Source organism: Clupea harengus, chromosome 12, assembly GCF_900700415.2.
Source record: "Clupea harengus chromosome 12, Ch_v2.0.2, whole genome shotgun sequence".
In the NCBI taxonomy this organism is placed as follows: Eukaryota; Metazoa; Chordata; class Actinopteri; order Clupeiformes; family Clupeidae; genus Clupea; species Clupea harengus.
The window spans coordinates 20,420,919-20,434,863 of NC_045163.1; the positions used below are offsets into that span (position 1 = coordinate 20,420,919).

General features: G+C 44.1%; 1 protein-coding gene across 4 annotated transcripts in view; it reads left to right on the plus strand.

Annotated features, from left to right (window-relative positions):
* col5a1 (procollagen, type V, alpha 1) overlaps positions 1-13,945 on the plus strand; it is an 84,908-nt gene that overhangs the window by 46,638 nt on the left and 24,325 nt on the right. For all 4 annotated transcript variants that reach the window (XM_012830170.3, XM_012830171.3, XM_031577313.2 and 1 more), the window contains 22 exons: positions 1-234; positions 398-454; positions 917-958; positions 1,502-1,564; positions 1,830-1,904; positions 4,516-4,608; positions 4,951-5,007; positions 5,587-5,640; positions 5,764-5,817; positions 5,973-6,026; positions 6,309-6,362; positions 6,545-6,598; positions 6,881-6,925; positions 7,390-7,443; positions 8,314-8,358; positions 8,941-8,994; positions 9,113-9,157; positions 9,701-9,754; positions 10,555-10,599; positions 10,901-10,954; positions 12,027-12,071; positions 12,662-12,715. The exon at positions 1-234 is cut by the window's left edge and continues 333 nt beyond it. In XM_012830170.3, coding sequence (XP_012685624.2) covers positions 1-234; positions 398-454; positions 917-958; positions 1,502-1,564; positions 1,830-1,904; positions 4,516-4,608; positions 4,951-5,007; positions 5,587-5,640; positions 5,764-5,817; positions 5,973-6,026; positions 6,309-6,362; positions 6,545-6,598; positions 6,881-6,925; positions 7,390-7,443; positions 8,314-8,358; positions 8,941-8,994; positions 9,113-9,157; positions 9,701-9,754; positions 10,555-10,599; positions 10,901-10,954; positions 12,027-12,071; positions 12,662-12,715 — 1,386 coding nt within the window. The remainder of the gene's footprint in view (positions 235-397; positions 455-916; positions 959-1,501; positions 1,565-1,829; positions 1,905-4,515; positions 4,609-4,950; positions 5,008-5,586; positions 5,641-5,763; positions 5,818-5,972; positions 6,027-6,308; positions 6,363-6,544; positions 6,599-6,880; positions 6,926-7,389; positions 7,444-8,313; positions 8,359-8,940; positions 8,995-9,112; positions 9,158-9,700; positions 9,755-10,554; positions 10,600-10,900; positions 10,955-12,026; positions 12,072-12,661; positions 12,716-13,945) is intronic.

Genomic DNA, 13,945 nt, shown 5'->3' on the forward strand with positions numbered 1-13,945 from the left:
GGCGGCTCCGTGTCTGTGGGAGGCGGGGCTGCCAGCGCAGGAGCGGGCGCTGGGACAGGCTCAGTAGCCACCGGAGGAGGACATGGTGGGGTGGGTGGAGAGGTGGATTACGAAGACCTGGACATTCAGGATTACAACGAGAAGGACATCAAGGACATCTATGAAAGCTATCCTGACTACTACACCGACTCAGATCGCGACAAAGTGCTGCCCGCTGAGACCGATTTCAGAGCGGTAATGTCCTCAAGCACACACACTCTCACACACACACACTCATTCATATATTTATTCACTCACTCATGCAGTACTTTTAATTGATTTGTTCCAGTACTTATGCTAACTTATTCTAACTTGTGTGTGTGTGTGTGTGTGTGTGTCTGCCTGCCTGCCTTTACAGGTGGATGGAGCCAGCGGAGAAAAGGGACAAAAAGGAGAGCCTGCTGTCATTGAGCCTGTGAGTAACTTTTCTTACTGTGTGTGTGTGTGTGTGTGTGTGTGTGTGTGTGTGTGTGTGTGTGTGTGTGTGTGTGTGTGTGTGTGTGTGTGTGTGTGTGTGTGTGTGTGTGTGTGTGTGTTGGGTGTGTGTTGGGAGATGTTTCAGTGAGACACACACTGCATATTCAATAGACCAAGAGAGATGAAGACGCGCACAACCTCCCAGTGTTAGTGATCTACACGCAGTCATGTTCTGACAAGTTCTCATAGAGACACACGGAGCATGTTCTTCTACAGAACTGCAAGTGCAGACACAGACACCCACACAGACACACACACACACACACACATACACACACACACACACACACACACACACACACACACATGCACAGACACACCCACCCAATTGTATATTAGATCTAGATATTAGATATTTGTATATACAAAGCAAAGTGACTTATCTCCTCTTTTGTTCCAGGGAATGCTGGTGGAGGGTCCACCTGGTCCTGAAGGCCCAACTGTAAGTCTGCAGCTTCCTTTCTATTTATATCACCCTTCCCACCCTCTGTCTTTTTAGTCCACACTCTAGCCATTCCTGTGCGCACACACACACACACACACACACACCCACACACACACACACACACACACACACACACACACACACACACACACACACACACACACACTATGTGATGTGTCACTAGCTGTGATTAGCTCATGAGGAACTATTGGATGTGCGCCGATGAATGATTATTCAATCAGATGCCTGACAGAGAATTCATCTCCCCAGTTGGCTTTGGCTTTGTGCCATCACTGTTGTAGCTGTTCATTTCTAATGTCCCTCAGAAATACAAACTGCCACATTTATGCAGAGCCACACACATACACGTTCCCACAGACGCGTCCCCCTATATATTTCTGTTTTTGTGTGCGTGATACTCCAGAGACTTAAATATCTGTGTACATACGTGTTTGTGAGGATCTGTCTATGTATGTGCACATCCATCATGTATGTGTGAGTGTGTCTGTGTGTAAACGTGTGTTTTTTTGGTCTCTGCAGGGTCTACCTGGTCCCCCAGGTTCCTCTGGCCCACCAGGCAGTTCTGGAGATCCTGGAGAGAGGGTGAGTTACCATGGCAACCACAAAACAACAGTAAACAGCAACAAGCCTTGCCACAGCTGGAGACCCAATCAGCTGACCCGTACTGAAGTATCTGCCAGTGACAATTTACAGTGTATCACGCAGAGTACACAGAACTCCTATAGATTATCCCTATATATCCTAAATGGGCTCATGCATAAATATTGTTTATGGACTAAAACACACAAACAAGTCACATGTTTTCCTACATTACCCATACTCCTTTTCTTCCTGTCTGTCTTCGTAGGGCCTACCTGGTCGCTCTGGTCTTGCTGGTGCTGATGGTCTACCAGGACCCCCTGGGACAGTCATGATGTTGCCTGTAAGTAAATGGGCTGTAAATACGCTAATGTTTATCTGGTGTCCTGTTGCCAACTGTGCGCAGGGATCCATAACCCATAGAGAACGTAAGTCTTTACTGCGCCCTAGTGGCCATGAGAGAGTTGCAGCTGAGTCTAACGCCATATTAGTCTTTGTCACGCCCCCTTTAAAGTCACATGATTTGTGTATTAATATTCTTTGAAAAACTATAGCATCACTAGAACAATTCGTAGTTAGCAGGTTAGCACTTATTTTCAGTGAGTTCTGGAAAACGTTGTTACTTTTGGCATGGTGTTGTGCGTGTGAGGAAAATTAGCTCCAGAATTACCCAATTGATGCAAAAAGAAAAGTTAGAAAATGTCAGCTTTCCACTTAATTGATTGGATGACATTGTCCTTTGGCTGTCTTTGATCAGCAGTAGGGTTGTGTATCTCTGCTGCATATTAATCCAATCCTCGTTGTATTTGTCCTTTTGTCCTAAGCCTCCTTCATCCTGCTAAAAACCCTTTCTCTGAAGCCGCAACTCTGTTAACCTCCCACCCTTTCTCGTCCTCTACTTTCATCCCTCTCTTTGAAGCTGTCTTTTGACCCCAAGCTCTCTCTCTCTCTCTCTTTTCTTGTTCTGCCTTTCCCCTTAAAAAAAGCTTTGGTGACACAGGAAATCATTCAGCCCTGTCATCAAGAAACAACTAGCCCTGCCAGCTAAAGATATCAGCTAATGCTCAGGGGTAAATTGTTAAAAATGAAAGCTGGAGGTTTCTGTTTGAAAGCTCAATGGGTCGCAGACTTTGAGGGTTTAAATGGACGACAGCAGCTAATGGATCAGAACGGGTCTGAAAGCGCTTTTGGAGGGTTAAACAGATGGCCAACAGAGACACTGTAGCTAGTCTTCAGATGTTGAGGAGCTGAGGAGAAAGAGCAAATAGGAGCTTTAGCTACTGAATGACTAGATTGAAATCCATTGTGAGCTGTAGATGGATGCAGTAAGCTAAAAGAGATCATGAAAGTCTTCGAGCAATAGCTAAGCGCCAGCAGCAAATTGCTGAAGTCAGCGTTTCCACGGAGACGGGTGGAGGAAGCAGACAGACGTCTCTGCCCTCCAGGGTGTGTGAGCAGACGCCTGGGAAACAGCTTTAGGGATGTCTGGAATCTAGACGCGCGCGTACGCACGCGTACACACACACACACACACACACAGACAGGGGGGGCAGTTCTTTAACGTTAAAGTATCCTTGGATAGAGGGATTGGTGACGTTGACAAACTTCACACGCCACTGTTATTCATGGAAAGTTTTATACATTTAAGAGGGGGAGTGCCGAGATAACTCCTAATTTCATCAGTTTAAATATGATTCCGGTCTGCTGTTCATATTGAACTTCAACATTTAACTAGCGGAACATTTGCTCCCCGGTCACACAGCTCTTGTTTGGCTTCTGTCTCTGTTCTTTACGTCTCTAGAAAGTGTGTGTTGCTAAAACAGATGTAAGAGTCTCTTAGGAAAGGCACAGCGGTTGATATGGAGTGGGATTGGGAGAGATGTTACTGTAGTGTGGAAGACGGCCATCTTAGACAGTTAAAAGTGAAAATGTAATCCCAGTCACTGTGCCATGGTTCTTTAGTCTGCTGTGTATTCGAAACTAGTGAATAAATTAGGTATAGAATTGGACTGGTTTTTAAAAACCTCAGCATTAGATTTTTGAAAAAAATTTAAAAAAAAGGTACACAGTGCAGGATAGTCAGACAGCTTCCAGACAGTATGTGAGAGTGTGGATCAGCTGTGGGCTTTAGAAAGGTCAAAAGAAGAGATCTGTACAGTGTGCACTGGGGTCTTTAGCCCATCTGAATCTCCAGAGTGAGAGGGTTGAGGAGGAATCCTGTTGAAACGTGTTGTACAACTGGTAAATCACAGTCTCATCACTGTAGACTTAGAATCACCAGTAACGAACCTCTGTGGTGGTACGCTTCAACAGGAAAGCACAGGAATATGTCCAGAATATTTCAAGTGTGATTTGATGACAAAACGGTTATTTCCACTGAATCCTACGCTGTCAGCATCAGTAAAGCTGATCATGGCAAAATTAGATCAAAGCTAAGCGAGGTCCTGGAGAGGAGGAGCTTTTTGAGTGACACCTGTCAGTTGTTGTAATTGTCCTCTAGATGGCGATGCTACCTGTCACGTATTTCCAAAGGTACCTCTTGAATACCAATACAGATGTTCTACCACCAGGTGGCAGCAGTTAGTCTTAAGACATAGTAATGTTTAAAAACAGTGGTAAGGAACTTTGAGAGTGGATGATTTTAACCAGGTTTTTTATGTGTGTTTTTTTTTTTTCATTTCAATTTTGTCACACATTTCTCAACGGAACGCAATGGAAATTATTATCATAAACATTTATGCAGTCATGTGCTTCAGTGAAAGTCTTAAGCATAGTGAAATGTGTATTGCATTAGTATTGTTTTTCATCCTGATTACATTATCAGTTATTGTAGATACAAGATACAAGTTTGTCAACCCTTCAGAGAACTGGTTAAAGAGGCAGAATGACATCTTTCATAAATTCATAAATGATCAATCTCTCTCTCTTCCCTTCTGTCTCCCTTCTGTCTGTAGTTCCGGTTCAGCTCTGGAGGAGATTCAGGTCAGAAGGGTCCACAGGTGTCTGCTCAGGAAGCCCAGATGCAATCCATGATGCAACAAGCCAGAGTATGAGCACACACACACACACACACACACACACACACACACACACACACACACACACACACACACACACACACACACACACACACACACACACACATACATACTCATACTCATATAAACTCGCCATTCACAAATATACATATACACTACACTAACACTATTCATATACACACAATAAACACTATTCTGTATTCACCCAGGAGCTCAGGAGTACACTCTGTTGTACACACACACACACACATACACACACACACACACACACACACACAAACACACACACACACACACCCACAAATGAGACACATGCAAACATTCACTGTGTTGTGCTCCCTCTCTTCTCAGCTTGCCATGCGCGGCTCCACTGGTCCTATGGGACTCACAGGTCGCCCAGGACCCCTGGTGAGTATCTGCCTGATGTGCTCACACCATCACCTGAAACACACAACACCTGAAACACACAACACCTGAAACACACATCACCTGAAACACACCGACACCTGAAACACACATCACCTGAAACACACCGACACCTGAAACACACACCTGAAACACACATCACCTGAAACACACATCACCTGAAACACACCTGAAACACACAACACCTGAAACACACAACACCTGAAACACACAACACCCGAAACACACATCACCTGAAACACACAACACCTGAAACACACATCACCTGAAACACACCGACACCTGAACACACCTACACCTGAACACACCTACACCTGAAACACACAACACCTGAAACACACATCACCTGAAACACACAACACCTGAAACACACATCACCTGAAACACACAACACCTGAAATGACCTTACCTGACGTCAGGCTTGTGCACAGCCTCTGACATACTGGAGAACGACCCCAGACACTGCCAGCCCATCATTTATTAGTTCCTGCGTCTGTGGAATGGATTTGTTAACCTCCTGGTTTGTGTCCTGACTTCTACACATTCTGTTCCATTACCCAGGGTCCTCCTGGTGTTTCCGGGTTAAAGGGAGAGTCTGGAGAGTCTGGTCCACAGGTAAAGACTACAATACCCATGATTCATTTTACTGACATTATTTAATCTGATGTGAATGTCTACATGATCCTCTTTCTTTTTTGTTTTCTTCCTCCTCTTCCCTCTCATCCCTCTGCTTCCCAGGGTCCCCGTGGCCCCGTAGGCTCTTCAGGCCCCTCAGGAAAGCCTGGCCGCAGGGTAAGTCTCTCACAACGCAACGTCCTTGTTGTGTTGAAATTTCAACTGTCTTCTATTGTGCGGGGGTTTCCTGATTGTGTCAGTGTTGTTTGCCCTGTGCTGTTGCTCTGCGCTGTGTGTTGCGTAACAGCTGTGTTATGGTGTGTGTGCCGTAGGGTCGTGCTGGTGCTGATGGAGCCAGAGGCATGCCTGGCCAAACTGGTACCAAGGTAACCGCTCACATAACAACCAAGATGTCACATGTAGCATTGAACACCCTAATGCACCACATTGTAACTGATATTTTCTACCATGAACAAAGACATTTTTTTTCTGTCTTTTTTTCATTTTGAATGAGTCCCACAACCATCAAGCAGTTTAGCTTTTAGCTTTTTTTTTTAATTTGCTAGTGAACATCATGTGTATCTCAAAGCCACAAGTAGTTATGTGTAATATCTGCCACCCATTGTATGGAACTAATGCTGTATTCCCTCTCTTCCTGTGTCTCACAGGGTGACAGGGGTTTCGATGGCCTCGCTGGGCTCCCTGGCGAGAAAGGACACAGAGTAAGGCGCATCTTACTCAATAACAGCTGTAATAGTGGTGTTATTAGGCTGTTATTCACATGTAATAAAAGGTTTCGAAAGTGTGACTGCCTGAAATTAGTTGTATATGATATATGAATATAGTTGTGTACATATAATGCATGCAGTTTATATGTATATATGTTTGTGTGTCCGTGTTATAGGGTGAATCAGGACCTCAGGGACCACATGGGCCATCAGGAGAGGATGGAGAAAGAGTGAGTGTGATCCGTGTTTGTTCTCCCGACTCCTCTGTCCCCATCTCCCCTTTGTCTCTGCTCTCCTCCACTCTTCCCTTTGATCTCCTCATCTGTCTCTCTCTCTCTCTCTCTCTCTTGCGCTCCTTCTGTTGCCTCCCCTTTTTCTTCCTTCCACTGTCCTTTTAGTCATTGTGTTGTCCTCCCTCTTCTTTCTTGTTTTTTTTTTCTCTCCAGTGTAATGTTAAAGTTGGACAGGGTTGTTTATATTGCTCATGACTGATACCATTTCCTCTATCATAGGGAGATGATGGTGAGATCGGACCTAGGGGACTTCCAGGTGAATCTGTAAGTGTCAGCCACACACACACAGACACACACACGCACATGCACACACACATACACACACGAGAGAGAGAAACATAGGTTTAGTGTTGTGCGATGAAATAGTGATTTTTAAGCATGCCCCTGAGTCTGTCAGAGGAAACGCTTATGAAGGCCAAAAAACTTCAGTAAAAAAAACAAATAAATAAATAAGAGGAGCACAGTAATTGATGAGAAACAGGCAAAGATGCAGCATCTAGTCCAATGTGAATGCAGTGAAGAGCTGTAAGTGCAACACACATCCACCAGGGGGAGGAGTAGCACTGTCGGTGACTGCAAAGTGTATCCACCCAGCACAGTTCATTGAAAGACTGAAACACTCAAGACCACATCACACATCGCACTCGGACAGAAAATACCTCTGCATGCCTGATATTTTGTCCCCTCTGTTTGTCTGTCTCTCATCTTATTTCATCTCTCTCTCTTAGGGACCTCGTGGTTTGCTGGGACCCAAAGGACCATCAGGGCCTCCTGGACCTCCTGTGAGTCCGGCACACAAAACCCTTCACTGATTACTCTTATCACTGCAACTCAGCATTTAGATTGCAGTTCTGATTACTGCGTATTACAACCGATCTATTGAATCTCAGGTCCATAACTCTCACTCATTTAAATTGTCAAAAGCTTAGGAGCAGATTTGCTTACGTTGTAGATGAGTGAGTTCATTACAACAGATGTACAAGAGGAACAGTAACATTGGACTGTTGGGCATATAATGGCAAAGGATGGCTATATGAATACCAGATCAAATCCTTAAAAAATATCATCATGTGTTCTAACTATGTGTACCATCCATGATGTCAGTCACCTACTGAGACCTCTCTCCAGGCCTAAGGTGATGCTCTCAGCACTAGCGTGTGCTTTGAGAGCTTTTGAAAGCTGACTACTAATACGTTGTGTTACAAAAACTGCCTTTTGGTGATCAGCCACGTTACATAACCACAGTTGTCTATGAGGACTTCTACTTAGCTGAACCTCTATGGAGATCATAATGCAAACACAGCCTCATGAGTAAGTGCCAGCTATGCCCAGTGAATAGCTAAGCGGTTCTGGGCTGCAGCAGGAGGACTTAGGCTAACATAGAATTTATGCTCGATAAAAGAACCCCCTGTCACCATGTAGATATTCCGTATGAATTATACATTCATAAATACCTTATGAATAATATATTCATAACTATAATGCGCAGAGTATCATACATTGAACGATCATAGTGTTTTTTTACTCAGCTGTTGACAGCGGAGGTGTGGGTGTTTGTTTACTGTGTTTATTTACTGTGTTTATGATGTTGTTGTGATGTTATGTTGATGTGTTGTTATGTTGATGTGTTGTTATTGTTGTTATGTTTGTAGGGTGTGACTGGTATGGACGGCCACCCCGGACCCAAAGGAAACATTGTGAGTCTCAGATATTTATGACTGCTATGAGAAAGGAGACGCCAGCAGCACTGCTACCACAGAACAATGCGGACACACACACACACACACACACACACACACACACACACACACACACACACACACACACACACACACACAGACTCACATGCACAAACAAATGTGCACGCATGGACACAGATCCATTCTGAATGAGAAGGTCATATTGATGGAATTCACAAATGAGCATGTTTTTCTTTGTCAAGGATAATAACTGTGTGTGTGTGTGTGTGCATGCATCTATGTGTGTTCTGACCATTATGCTCAAATACAAGAGCATTTACCAGTGAAGGGAGACTCACAAGATAATACACACACAATTAGACATGTGTCAGATGTGTGTGTGTGTGTGTGAGACAGAGAGAAGGAGAAAGAAAGACTGTGTGTATGTGTTATTGCTCAAAATGAAAATGATAGTTATCAGCATTACCTGTAACAGTGAGGCTCTTTAATGCGAGTCATTACTAAGATTGTACATAAAGTGTTATACATGGTTAACATTTGTATCCAGTAGTAACCATTATGTTGTTTCGTTTGCTATAGGGACCCCAGGGAGAGCCGGGACCTCCAGGACAGCAAGGCGGCCCCGGTGCTCAAGTGAGTAGCTGTCCCCCTTGTCAATCACTGAAATCCATGCTGCTGATTGGTGATCATTAGTGTCAGCCATTTCCAGAGCCAATGCAAAAGTTGTAAGTCTCTGTGCCTCTCCTTACAGGGACTACCAGGGCCTCAGGGAGCCATCGGACCACCTGGAGAGAAGGTGTGTGTTTGTGTATCTGTGTGTGTCTATGTGCGCGAAGATATATTCCATATTAGTTCATGTACATATATTGCTGAGACACCATTGTGGAAACAGCTATAGAAAAGACAGTGAACACCTGCTGTAGAAATGACACCTTAAAGACGTTCAAGCAGTAGCCGTCCCATCAGTAAACATCACAATGCATCATCAGCATTATATTCCAGCATAGGCTAGGCTATGCTTATGGTAGGGTAATTCTGACATAGGTTTCTAACAAACACTTGTAAACACTTTAAATATATAAAAATTTAACTGAGGACTGTATAGTGATGTCCTTCATTCATACATGTGGTAAGAATACTACCACAGTCCTAATCCTAAATCCTAATCCTAAATCTAATCCCTTCAGAGATATCGAAGGGTTTATGTAACCATGCAGTAGTAGACACTAGAAATGTGATAGTGGTAGTAGTTGTAGTAGTAGTAGTAGCAGGTGCATGTTTGCTGTTGATGTGGTTTACAATTTTTCCCTGAATGCTCATTTTCCGGAATGTTCCACAGGGTCCAAATGGAAAACCAGGTCTTCCTGGAATGCCCGGAGCTGATGGCCCACCAGTGAGTCTGTCACACACACACACACACACACACACACACACAACCACAACAAACACAATCTGCCTCACAGGTTAGCCTCCCAGGGTGCACCTGTGATGGACAGGTGTTTGGGGTCTGGGCAGGTGTCGAGAGACCAACAGCAATCTGTGTGAGTGTGTTTGTGTGTGTGTGAGAGAGAGAGAGAGAGAGAGAGAGAGAGAGAGAGAGTAGGGAACATATGTTGTGTTCCTCTGCGTCACCTCATGTTCCCCCGATGGCTTTTGATGTCTGTTTTGGAAAGTGTGTGTGTGTGTGTGTGTTTGTGTGTGTGTGTGTTTGTGGTTGCATGTATTTGAGAGAGAAAGATAAGGGGGGGGTCATGTGATGTAACTTCAGATATTCTGCGCGTACACAGATCAAATGAAACACTCTGGTGCAATAAAAATGCAATCACACAAAGATAATATTCCACAGCAGCATTTCTCTCCCCCCCCCCGCCCCCCCCCTCTCTATCCCCCTCTCTGCCTCTATCTTTTCATCCCATCCTCAATTTCTCATTCATTAAACTCAGTAGATAGGCAGACATCACAGGGGAGCATAATCAAACCCTATCAGCTCTCAGAGCAAGCAAAGAAAAGTATGTGTGTGTGTGTGTGTGTGTGTGTGTGTGTGTGTGGGGAGGGGGGGGTATGCGACCTCTTCACTTTATAAAATGTGTTTCAGTTCCGACAGTTTGTCAGAACAAGGCTTTATCACCCTAAACATCTATAATGTCATAGTCATCATCATCATCATCATCACTGTTTTTCTTCCTCATACAGGGTCACCCAGGAAAAGAGGGCCCATCTGGAGAGAAAGGACATTTGGTAAATGACACACATCATGCATACTCCCATTCAGATGTTCTCCACACACACCTATGTACTCATACAAGAGCTGTTAGCTGTTAGCCGTTCCCAGATGTTCTCCACACACACCTTTGTACTCATACAAGAGCTGTTAGCTGTTAGCCGTTCCCAGATGTTCTCCACACACACCTATGTACTCATACAAGAGCTGTTAGCTGTTAGCCGTTCCCAGATGTTCTCCACACACACCTATGTACTCATACAAGAGCTGTTAGCTGTTCCCAGTTGTCCTCACAGTTTCCCTTCCTCTTCATTTCAGGGACCATCTGGTCCTCAAGGGCCAATTGGATATCCTGGACCCAGAGGTGTTAAGGTAGGTTCTGTGCACTAACTGGACCTGGGAATGATCATGCTGTTGTGACTGTTCGTGTGTAAGGATGACCAAAATCCGTACAGCCCCTTTTTTATCAACCTCACTTTGAGTAGCCAGTTCTGAAATGTTTTTTCTTTTTTTTTATCCACGTTGCTTGTGTTTGTCCTTTCTGGGATGAAGGTTCGAACGCTGGAGAGTGCAGCGCAAACAGAAATAGATATACATGTTGATAATGTGTCATCGGACATTGAGATAAAGATCATACAGGGCAGTCAGTCTACACCACTCAAACGACACACTAGGACTTGTGCAGCTTAAACAGACAGAATCAATAGTGTCGCAGGCAGCTACACACACTTGGATGAAGTGAAAAACAGATGGCAAGACAATATAAATATGGCAAGACAATATAAATATGGCAAGACATGCACTGCCCCTCTTGGTTCCTGGTTGATATTGTTAAGTGTTCATGCACTTAAAGACAGCATAAAAAACACAGAAATACATATCCGCAGTGACCCAGGCACACACTCATACAACAACACACACACACACACACACACACACACACACACACACACACACACACACACACACACACACACACACACACACACACACACACACACACACACACACACAAACACACACACACACACACACACACACACACACACACACACACTCAAACATGGTCATGCCAGAGTGAAGGTCTAGCTCAGCTGGAGAGGTCTCTACTTTATATTCTCTTCCACAGCCCAGCTTCCCTGCTGACAAGAAGCATCTTTCCACCTCTACACACACACACACACACACACCACACGCACACACTTTCAAAGTTTTAAAGTACAACGTTCCATTTCTTTTCTTGAGAAGATATTTGGGTTTTCAGACTCATGGGGTGTTTTAGATGTAATCCTGAATTAAAAGCTGACCTGGTGTGTGCGTGTGTGTGTGTGTGTGTGTGTGAGAGTCTGAGTGTGTGTGTGTGAGAGAGAGAATGTGTGTGTGTGTGTGTGTGTGTGTGTGTGTGTGTAGAAGGTTATTGATCTCAGCATGATTTGCTTTTCAGGGAGCTGATGGAGTCCGTGGTCTGAAAGGAGGAAAGGGTGAAAAGGTACGTCTGTGAGTGTGTGCATGTGTGTATTTGTGTGTGTAAGTATGTGTGTGTGAGGTGCATGTGCGTGCCTGTGTGTGTTGAGATGGCATAGCCCTAATGCACTTCTGGGGTAATATTAATGTTTTATCTCTGTGGGTGTGTTATTCCCTCGTTTCTCCAACCAAAAATAGCCCCTTTACTTTTCTTCAGTTCACTGGAGAAAATGAGACTTATCAGTCATTATGTGGTGTGTGTGTGTGTGTGTGTGTGTGTGTGTGTGTAAAAGTACTTGCATGTGGTTCTTTTTTGCAAATAAAATCAATATTTTGCAGTATCTCTTGAAATTTCAGTGATATGATTATTATTTATTTTACTGTGCAGAAAATGAGACTTATCAGTCATTATGCGGTGTGTGTGTGTGTGTGTGTGTAAAAGTACTTGCATGTGGTTCTTTTTGCAAATAAAATCAATAGTAGTATAGTAGTATCTCTTGAAATTTCAGTGTGTTTGTTTTTTTACGATGCATGCCGTTGAGTTACAATAAATTCATTCTCTCTCTCTCTCTCTCTCTCTTTCTCTGTCTCCCTCCATCTGTCTGTCTCTTGCAGGGCGAGGATGGATTCCCAGGCTTTAAGGGAGACATGGGCATAAAGGGTGACAGGGTAAGAGCTCAGCTTTGGTTTGTGTACTTTTGGAGTTATTTACAGACTTTGTTTAAATGACAGATACACAGTCTCAACGTGTGTGTGTGTGTGTGTGTGTGTGTGTGTGTGTGTGTGTGTGTGTGATGTCTGTTTAAATGACAGATACACAGTCTCAACGTGTGTGTGTGTGTGTGTGATATCTGTTTAAATGACAGATACACAGTCTCAACGTGTGTGTGTGATGTTGTGAAAGTCAAAGAGGACATTATCAGACACTCCTACTCTCCTCTCTGTCCTAGTCCACTCTACGTCACTCCTCTTCTGTTTTCTCCTCTCTTCTCCAGCTCTTCTCTTCCCCTGCTCCTCCTCTCTCCCCTACTTCTTCTTATCTCTCCTCTCACTCCTCTGTTCTTCTCACCTCTCCATTCCCCCTCCTCTCACCTGAACTCTTTCAAACTCTGTTTACTCTTCCCTACTCTCCTACTCTCTATTCACTTCTCTCTTCTCTTCCTTTCCATTCTTGTCTTCTTTTCTCTTCTCTTTTCATTCCTTCCATTCCCTTCCTCTCTCCTCTCCTTTCCTGACTTCCACTCTTTTCGATCAACTTTCCTGACCTCTTTTTTTGATGGGTTCCTCTCCTCTCCTCTCTACCGTCCTCTCCTCTCTCCTCTCTTCTCTTTTGTGATATGCACAGCAGACCGGAGGTCCACAGGGAAGTAACCTTTACTCAACCTGATCGATCGCATTGATCACTGTCACCTTTTCCGCCAGTGTCATACAGCTGTTGTGACTGCACTGAGTCACTGTTGAGTTATGGGCCATGAGCAAACACTTTCCCGTCCTCAGGGGTGAGGAGTGTGCTACTTGGTGTCTCTTTCCCTCACACACACACACACACACACACACACACACACACACACACACACACACACACACACACACACACACACACACACACACACACACTGTATTCCTCTGTGTGTTGACTGTGTGGTGGAATATCATTTTTGAATTCCTGAGGTGAAGCAGGAAGTCTTCTTAAAGATGCAGATGTATGTATGCAGAGAGCCTTAAACTGACATCACATCAATAAGACTTACATTAAGTATTCTACATTCACTCTAAAAGGATAGGAAGTGCATAATATTACCATAGATTCTTAATTACAAGAAAACTTCTATTTTGCGTGTTTGATACAGTCAAGGTTTGGTGGTTGCTACTGGTCCAAATGCAGTCAATAACCTTCCT